Source organism: Solea solea, chromosome 9, assembly GCF_958295425.1.
Source record: "Solea solea chromosome 9, fSolSol10.1, whole genome shotgun sequence".
Lineage (NCBI taxonomy): Eukaryota > Metazoa > Chordata > Actinopteri > Pleuronectiformes > Soleidae > Solea > Solea solea.
The window spans coordinates 14,410,543-14,420,672 of record NC_081142.1 but is presented as its reverse complement, the minus strand read 5'-3'; the positions used below and the strand labels follow the sequence as shown (position 1 = coordinate 14,420,672).

At 39.7% G+C, this 10,130-nt stretch overlaps 1 protein-coding gene across 2 annotated transcripts; it reads right to left on the bottom strand.

Moving 5' to 3' along the window:
• il12rb1 (interleukin 12 receptor subunit beta 1) lies at positions 1-9,747 on the bottom strand. 2 transcript variants are annotated; one of them, XM_058637688.1, is made up of 16 exons: positions 9,594-9,747; positions 9,045-9,168; positions 8,222-8,373; positions 7,991-8,133; positions 7,306-7,327; positions 7,089-7,148; positions 5,593-5,715; positions 5,384-5,460; positions 3,762-3,993; positions 3,522-3,653; positions 3,251-3,352; positions 2,172-2,327; positions 1,796-1,951; positions 1,620-1,689; positions 898-973; positions 1-362 (listed from the first exon to the last, which is right to left on the bottom strand). In XM_058637688.1, the coding sequence occupies exons 1-16, from the start codon at positions 9,658-9,660 to the stop codon at positions 51-53; spliced, it is 2,004 nt and encodes a 667-aa protein (XP_058493671.1). In that variant the 5' UTR covers positions 9,661-9,747; the 3' UTR covers positions 1-50. The 2 variants fall into 2 exon arrangements, with proteins under 2 accessions (XP_058493671.1, XP_058493672.1); XM_058637689.1 differs by having other exon boundaries at positions 1-359.
• Positions 9,748-10,130: the final 383 nt, after the last annotated feature.

The window sequence follows — 10,130 nt, the reverse complement described above, 5'->3', positions numbered from 1 at the left end:
CTTTGGCATAAATGTTGTGCAAAACTACTACTAACTACTTTTTACTCATTTTAAGGCGAGTCTGTCTTCACATCAAAGACCAAACCATTCCTGTATATCAGAATGGCGATCTCATTGTCCAGCTGTTCGAGATCTGTGATCTCTTCCCCTCCGGAGTTTATCAGTGCATCGTCAGTGGAGCCAGGCCTCTCATCACTGCTTCCTCCTGACGTCCTTGAATCATCACTGTCATTCTCCACCTCCTTGTGATGCCACTCATGCTGTGAGACAGTGGTTTCTTCTGCATTGTCGGGGGCAGACTTGCCCTCTGGATGCAGCTGGAGCATCAGATCATGCACCTCTTCTTTCTCCTCCTGCATCTGCTGATGTGGATCACATTGACTCAGCGTTAATGGTCAACAGAGAGAACAAATGTCACTGTCAATTAAAAGCAAAGGTTGCTTTTTTTTGTCAAGAAACATAAAAGATGAAAAAGACTTCACACAAAGCAGACTTTGTTTACTGTAAAAACAACAACTTAATACAGATGCGTGTGTGTATCGCGGGTGGTGCTGTGCTGTACTGTGGGAGGAACCCGGAGAACCCGGAGAAAACCCACGCACACACAGGGAGAACATGCAAACTCCATGCAGAAAGGCACAGTCAATTTAATCACAATTTAACTAACATCCTCTGTCTATATTTTGAGTTTGTGCTTTGGGCTGTTGCGCCAAACACTACCACCCAATAACAGCTCCGAGCACTTTGACACATGCGGTACAGGAATAATTTGTTGAACAGGACAGGGAAGCAACTGAGATTAACTCTAGCTCTCTTCCCTTTCTCTCTCTCTCTCTCTCGCTTTAAACCTTAACCTTAACCTAATCCTAAAACCAGGTCTTAATGCAAACAATTTACCTGACCCTCCAGCTGACTGGAAGAGAAATCTGGAATGACAGGTGTCGGAATGGGAGGGAAGACTTTGTTTCGGATTCTGAGAACAGAGTGGAAAAGGTTTACAAAGAAGGTCAGTTTAGGTGCAGATGAAACAGCTTTTAAAATAATAATTATGTCCCTTATTTCTATTCCTATTTCTTTATGTGCACAATGCTGCTACTTAATATATAAGAATGTGTGTTTAATATGTGTCAACACAAATGTATCCGCATTTATTTATGTGAATTCCTGTGGCAGACACTGAATAAAAGCAACACGTGATGAACTGCACTAACAATCCCTGACATGGAAACACTCAATTTACTCTATTTGTGAAGGTGTTAGTGTGTCACAAAAGTGGCAAAATAGAATTCTTCTGTCATCTTTATCGATAAAATGTGGTTTCAAAAGAAAGTCGGACAATTGTGACAATTATCCACATCTCACACTCAAAGAGTGTATATTCTGGGGATGGGACGATACCATTCTTTGTGTCCGATACCGATATCACAAACTCGAGTAACTACTGATACCGTTAGCAGTCCGATACAGTCATTTTAGACCATTTATGAACTATGAAGCTGTTAACTAGCTGTTGCTGAGTCATTTCAAAGACAATTCTCTGAATGTGTTCCCATCCCCAGCATATACTACAGTTTGTGTTTATTTTATTAACATTTACATTGACAATGGCGGTTCCCTACCTCTTCAGAATAATGGTGCATGTCGTTGTTATGAAGAAGAATACAAAGAGCAAGCCAAAACTCCACCACACTGATTTGGGGGGAGAGAAAAGAAAGATTTAAAATGAGTCGTGCAGCCATACATGTATGTTGATAACGCTGATGAAAACAAAACAAAAAAAACCAAAGCCTGATACCATTCACGTGTTTCTCTTGCCATGTGTTGACAGTTACAGTGGCTTTAGGGCCTTCGCCCACTTGTGTGACTCCGGCCAGACTGATGCTGTATTTTGCTCCTGGTGTCAAGTTTTCCAGACGGTATTTGGTCACTGAGGCCGATATATTACGGCACTCTGAAGAAACAACATGTTGAAGAGCATCACTGTAGAATTCACGTGACCACGTTATAGATAAGTTTTCCTTTTCCTCACATGCTGTGAGTGAAAGTTTGTCATTTCAAAGTGAACCTACTTTACTTCACAAATATCTGTACTTCATGTAATTCAAAATGAGGAAAATTTAGCTTGACAGTGAAACAGTTTCAGATGAATAAATAAAGTGCACAGGTTTCACCTGTTGGCTGATCTGCTGAGCTGATTTCCACGCTACACAGACTGTAATGTGTGAGAAAACCTCGCCGGTCCACCGAGGGAATCCCTTTCCAGGAGAGGGTGGTTGAAATGTGTGTTTCACTCAAGGCACTGAAATCTGGAGGTTCTCTTTGTGGTGCTGATGAGGCAAAAGAAGTATAGTTTTTTTGTTTTTTTTCATTCTACAGATGTAGATCATGTATCTGCAACGTGGTAATATCATCTGATACCAAAATCAGTGGTAATGGTGTGGTAATAAGGAGATAATAACTTGATTGTGACAATCAGTGTAACACCTTTACATGAAAATGTTTGGGAATCAAAATGGAGAAGTAAACATATTTTACATTTTACTTTTGGCCTCACTCCACTGGCTGCCTGTACATTTTAGAGTTCATTTTAAAACTGTGTTTTTAAATCCTTCTTGCCCTGCCTTACCAATCTGAGCTGCTTCGTCCTCACACTCCTGCCCGCTGTACCATAATCTATACCAAAATCTAAACAGACGCTCTGAGGGGACTTTTCTGTTGCTCCGCATGTTAGACAGGCTCCATTCGCTCACTCACTCACTCATTCATCTTCTACCACTTTATCCTCCACACGAGGGTTCTGACCAGCTTGACTGACCGGCTCTGCAAAGGCAAGAGTGCTGACCACTACACCACCCATGTTGCCCAGGCCCCCAAACTGTCCATTTTTTTAAACTTTCGACTAAGCACGAGAAGTTGATTTTACCTGTTTTTATTATTTTTATTGGAGTATTTAGTATTTTATTGTTGTATTGTCTGTTTTATTGCTTGCCTTTATATTTTATTTATCTATGATGTACAACACTTTCAACTGTTGTTGTTCAAGTGCTTTATAAATAATGTCTCTCCCCCCTACCAAAATTATTGCCATAATACTACCACATTTTTAATCCCCGTTTTCCCCCACATTGTGCTAGACTAGTTGTGATCATCCCAACTATTCTGCCCAAACATTGGCAGAACATTCCTAAATGCATTCATACATCCAGCGCCCACAGTATGCAGAACAACAACCTTATGTTAGGAGACTTACCACCCTCTTTTTTGTAAAAGAGGCACGTTTTAACTGTCCGTGGCCTCCCGCCATCACACATGTGTTCATAGTACATGTAGCCAAAGTAGGCCTGTAATTGAGCTGCAACAGAAACAGGCATTGTATTAACAAGAGTAAAGTTAATTCACAATGAAAACTAAACCGTACCCTGCAAGAATTCTGTTTTGTATCAGTAATGAAATGTATGTCGTTAAAAGCATACAATGAACAAAAAAGAAAAAAAAAACATACATGCAAGAATACAACTTACTCCTTCTTAATGGCTCCATGTTTGGCTCCAGTTTTCTTTCGCTTGCTGAGGTCACATTTTCAGAGTCTGGCTCTTGAAACTCGTACCACTGCTTGCAAATTTTCTTTGTATGTTTCGAGGTTTTGTCACACACTACCACGTAGGAAAGAGAGAACAGTCTTTAGAAGAGTCTGCTATAGTAATAGATAATGTAATATACAAGACATTCTAATGTACAGGAGAACAAACACTTAGGCCTACTTTTTAAATTTACAATAGGTACAGCCGGTACTTGCACGATTGCTGGAGGTGAACACCCTGCTGCGTTTCTGGCAGTGACGGAGATTTTCACGGCAGAGTACGGCACAAACATTTTGTAGTTATTTGTTGTGATGGGATGTCTCCTCCACGCTGCCCTTGGACAAGAACATCCGAGAGAGGACAGCGTGTATTCCAGTCTGTAGGTCACCTCTGTTGCTGCATGTGGCATTGGCTGTGTAGCAGAAAAGACATCAGTTGACTGCAACCGAGAGAAAAGAAAGCAACCACTCACATGTGATCAAATAAGAATTGTTCAACAAACAACACGTGGGCAACACGTGAATCGGTTAAATCAGTCAGTCAGTCATCATCTACCGCTTTATCCTCAACCAGAGGGTCGCGGGGGGTGCTGTGCCAATCTCAGCTACATCGGGCGATAGGCGGGGTACACCCTGGACAGTTCGCCAGTCCATCGCAGGGCCACACACAGATAGAGACAAACAACCATTCAGTCTCACACTCACTCCTATGGTCAATTTAGAGTGTCCAATTTACCTAATCCCCACATTGCATGTTTTTGGACTGTGGGAGGAAGCTGGAGAACCCGGAGAGAACCCACGCACACACGGGGAGAACATGCAAACTCCATGCACAAAGGCCCTTGTTCCAACAGGGGCTCGAACCCGGGTCTTCTCGCTGCAAGGCGAGAGTGCTAACCACTACTCCACCGTGTACCCCAATCAGTTAAATCAAATGTCTAAATTCGAAAAAGCATATAGAAAAAGTCAAATGTGACAAAGACCGGGGTGCAGTGAAACTGCATGTATACATATAAGTATACAAGTCTATTTTAAATGCAGTCTTATAAAATAAAGTATCTTACCAGAAAATAACTTTTTATAATATTACTTAAGTAAAAGTCTTAAAATATCTGACATTTACTGTACATAAGTATCAAAAGTAATTGTCTGATATAAAATGTACTTAAGATTTAGAAGTAAAAGTATTAAAAAAGGGAGGAGTTAGGATTTAGCCATGGTGGCTCAGTGGAACTGGAAGGTTGTGGGTTCAGTTCCTGGCTCTGTTGTCTATATGTGTCCTTGAGCAAGACACTTAACCCCGTGTTGAAGCGTGTGAATGGGTATGAAAGCTCATCAAGTCTAGAAAAGCTCTATATAAATACAGACCATTACCAACTCTTTTTCTTCTGATTTTATTTGGTAGTAACAAGTAACAAAGATAGTTAGAGGAAATGTAGTGGAGTAAAAGCCAAAATTTGTTACAAATATAAATAACAAACTAAAGTACAGATATGTGAATTTGGTACTTCAGTACATAAACAAAGTATTTGTACTTTGTGACATTACATCACCGTTTAAATGTCCTCATGTAGTAGTTAATTTGTGCTGCTGCCACTCTGCACCATTCGAATATTACATATATTTTTCACAGTCACCAAATTTTCTAATTTATGTTCATATATTGTTTTTTTTTTTGTAGAATTGAATAACGGCATGTACAGTATTTGTCTGTTTATAAAAGTTCCACCAGTGAAAATGACATAACAGTGGCACACAGTGACTTATACGTGATGACTTGTACGTGTGGATGTCGTGGTTTACCTTCCATGTCAGTGTCACTTCTCGGCTGCCCTTCAACAGTTTTGTTGTCATGTTTACTTGAGGTTTATATTCAAGCTCTGCAAAGAAAACAGAAACTGTTATTGAATGTCATTACATGGCAAATGCAGCTTAAATGATCTGTGCTCAAAGTCCTATAAAAGCAGCATGTACTGAAGGCATTGATGTAAAGAGAGAGAACACAAGTTCACCTGCAGGAACAATCACAACTGGAGACCATTTACTCCACAGGGGACTTTTAACTAGATTGGAACGATGTCTGATCTGGACCTGGTAAATTGAATGCTTTGTGAGATTCCCAATCGTCACCTGGTCTGTAGAGTTCAAAAGAGGAAACAGAGCCATAATTGTTCACTTAAGCGTTACTGGTACAGTCATAATGTTATAAACGCTAAGTAGCTATGACATTTGTGTTAGGCTCATTCACATTCATACAGTGTTTGATAAGGGGCTGATATACAGTGAGTCAGTTGCTGTGGTTAATGTCCAGACTGGTACGTACATGCTTAAGCCAATCAAAAAAGGAGAAATGTTAGTTTTTATTCCCAAAATTGTCCCTTTTTTCAGAAATATTGGGTATTAATGGATAATTGTGCCATTTTCATCATTTCAACATTTTAAATTTGCCATCGCGTTAAGATCTGGGGTGCAACATAAAGGTCAGTGCTATGTCAAGATCAGTTAACGGCGCTACGGAAGTTTTTTGTTTTTTTTTTACTTTAACTTTGCTTACACACCGAAACAGAGGAGGAAGAAGAAGAAACAAAGAGAAAACTATAAAGTAGTGAACCACGTACTTCCCAGACTACCTGCATGCATAATATGAAGTACTTTTACTGTGTACCTTTTGAGTAATCCGCTGTCAAAATCCTGACCAGAGGACAATATTAAGTCTATTTCACCCAACTTTGACCTGGAATAAAGAACTTATTTTCCATAAGTAGTCCAAGATTCATACACTACTGAACTAGGTACTTCCTAGACTACGTGCATGAATAATATGAAATACTTTTACTGTGTACTTTTTGAGTAATCGACTGAGACAAGATTAAGTATATTTTGTCCAACTTTGACGTGGAATAAAAAGCTTATTTTCCTTAAGTAGGGCGAAATAGACCTAATTAAGGATTTTGACAGAGGATTACTCAAAAAGTACACAGTAAAAGTACTTCATATTCTGCATGCAAGTACTCTAGGAAGTAGTTAGTTCAGTAGTGTATGAATCTTTGACTACTAAAACCATAAGTGACCTTTCGCCTTGAAACAGGAAGTGGTCTGTAACTTCACAGGTGAGACAAGAGACCCACCCTGAACACCTATATGAACACAAACTTCATCCAACAGGAAGTCAGCCCTTTTGAATTTAGTCACCATTTCGCCACAAAACAGGAAGTGGCCTGTAACTTCACCGTACATTGAGTGATATGCTTGAAACCCGTGAGACAAGAGACACAGCCAGAAATCATCAGCACATTAAAACTGAATCAAGGGCATAGCGCCACCTGCTGGCAGATCATATCACGTCGTACCAGCTGTTATGGTTTTGTATCGCGTTCATATGATATCATATATTGTTTTGCATTGTGTCATCATCAGCATACCACAGCATGTTGTGTCGTCTTGTATTGTATGGTATTATATGGTGTGGTATTGTATCACGTTGTAACATATCTTAAACAGTGCGTACTTCCAGGAGTCAGCCCTTTTTTTGGACACCATGAAGTCGGGATTTTTTTCCGTGCAGTCACTGAGAAAAAAAAGAACATTCTGTTTAGCAAACGGTCAATAAGTGGCCTTTAATGTGTTTTTCTTAAAGTAGAAATGAAATATATCACACACACAAGACAAAATCATGCTTAACAAACATTTAGTTGAAAAGATATTCATCTCAAGGGAGTACTTACACAAAGTAGTATTTATTAATCTCTGTAACATAAGTGCAGATGTTAGGTAAGTTAGAGCAGCAAAACTGTACACTCAACCCTTTTTTTCCCATTAATTAAAGTAAAATAATATGTAAGATTTCCTGAATGCAAAAAAAAGAGGCTTATTTCTCTCAAATTTGGTTTATATCTGGCAGGTGAGCCATATGAAGAAGCTGATTATAGAGCATGATTACGGCACATGAGAGTCTTGCGGAGTACATACCCCGCAAGAACAGAGGAATTTGTTATTTTTCCCCTGGTGGCAAGCACAAGAAAAAAGTTAGTTCTGGCCGGACATTTCAAACTCAAGTGCAGAACTCCTGGGAAGTCCTCATAGGGAATGACAACATTTCTGCATCAACCACGCCTACTTCTGGCCAATCGCACAACAGTTGTCAGATACCACACAAGAAAAATAATTCTGCCCAGATGACGTGTCAAGGAGTGTGTACAGGCCTTTAGCCTGCTCTAAAATGTGCAGTTCTCCCATGCAACACATTGCCGCAGATGCCACAAATCAAAGGTCATTGTTTTTTGACTGGCCTTTTATTGTGACCCTTCCAAGACTCACAAATTTGCGAGAGAGACGCCTTTTGTTTGCACAGGACAGTATGAATAAGTGTAAAATATAATCAGTTTAGTAATAAGCAGAAATGTGTCTTACTTTTTCCCATGATTCAGAGGGATGTTCATGTCGTCGGAACCACACCTCGGCTAAGGACGGAGACGTCTCTGCAGCACTCCACATTAAGACCAGATCGTTTTTTGACCAGGACATGGAAATATTGTGAGGTGCATCGTATTTAACTGTTGGAGTGAAGCAAAGTCTTGTATCTCATGTTTTCTTTCTTGTTCTTAATATCATACTCAACTTTTCTTTAAAAGTATGAATTACCTATGTTTCTGAGTTCTACGGTCCTCCAAGGCGACATGCAGCTGAAATTATCCACGTGAGCTTCCACCGAAATATTGACAGGTTGATTTTTAATCAGCAGTTCATCAGGGATCCGCCAACTCGTTGCGTTAGTGCTTCCAAATTTTTTCTTGCTACACATGAACATGTCGTGTATCAGTGTTGGTAGAAACTGAAAGCATCTCACAAGACATCAGACAGAAACCCATATTCAACTGTCATGACTTGGATTAAAGAAATTGTTTCTCGTTTTTTCTGTAGTGTGGTTGTATGAGGTATTATGAAGTATTAATGAACACTGACTTTGTTGTGCCAACCTTGTTTGCTAAGTCTGTACACTTAGGTAGGTCTGATAAATACTTAAATGTCAAATGTTAAATCCAAGTGAAGGATATCAGACAGCAAAGTCACAAGATAAACATGATCGTTAGCACCAGATAAACATTTCCTGTGTGCCGAATTTCTCTGTGGACTTGTTTTCCAGGTGGAAAAGGCTGGCTAATGGCATGAAATAGCTTCTTACCATATCTGGTACCCTTCTGTCCCTACTGGCAGCCATTTTATCAGTGGCAGAAAGTGTCCCGCTCCGTGGCAGGGCTACAGAGACGACAGCATGCTCGGCGAGGTCAGTGTTGATAATCTATCAATAACTTATACAACCACGTTTCAAAAAACCTGAACGATGTCTTTAGGTCAAAAATATACAGATCAGCGACAGCAACTGGTAAGATTGGACACTCTATCTAGAGCCTGTTTGGAGCAAAGTTGTGATATATTGCTGCACAAATACATTAACATTACTCACTTAAAATAAAGGTCAAATGTCACATTGCTGTTGGTTGTACTTGTGCTCCATTCGCACGTGTAAACAAATTCAGATACATTTCTCCTGAAGCACTCAGGACTTGAAGGCGCCTCACATGTCGAACCTGAAACACAGTACAGTTATATAATATCCAGTTCATGTGAATTTTGAGCCTTTATTTACCTGATTATCCGGAAATAAACAAAGACATGTTCATAGGAGATCAGCAACTACAGTGTTCTTGATTTATATGCGTTCTCATTTGTTGTGACCGCACAATTTAAATTCACCTCTTCTTTTTATCTTGTTGGTGATGAACTATGACACAATTACAGTTTAAAGATTGAGACATCAGACTACGTATTGTGGCTCCAGTCTGAAAGAATGAACACCTTACTTGTAAAGAGGTGTAGACCAAACACCGAGCAAATGCACAGAGCATCGCAGAGCAGATTGTCATCAGTTAGTGTAAACCACAGAATGCTGATAAACATCTTGTGGTCCAAAATCCAAAAATGTTGGATGTAAAGAGCTTCCATGTGCATTTACCTTTGCTAGCTGTTGTAAGGAACATAAAGATAATATATCCATGTAGTGAAATCCAGAATGTCAGCATTTCCACGAGGTACGGTCAGTGGAGAGAATATGATCATCCGTCACGGTGTGAGAGTCAATCGAGTGAGTCTGCTAACATGTAACTCACTTTCTTTCTCAGAAATGTCACTGCAGTTTCATGGACAGGTTAGACTTTTGAAGCAAAACCACATGTGAGGGGCGGGGGGAGGATGCATTCAGTACAGACACAACAGCCATTCTGAAAGTGAAGTCTTTTTTTTTTCATCATAGTTTGGTTTTTGTCAGACTCTTACCTCAAGAAGATTAAATTAAACTCTGGCAGCTACAGCAACACAGTACAGACATTAATTATGTCAGACAGTGGATAAAGTTAAATGTATATGTTGGTTGAACGTCTGTGTTTATCACTATCACTATTTGTACCCATTGGAAACAACAGCAGTTGATTCCTGGCAGAGACTTTCTGATGTGTCAGAGTAGGAAAAGCTGAGGTGTAAATAACTGAATTGA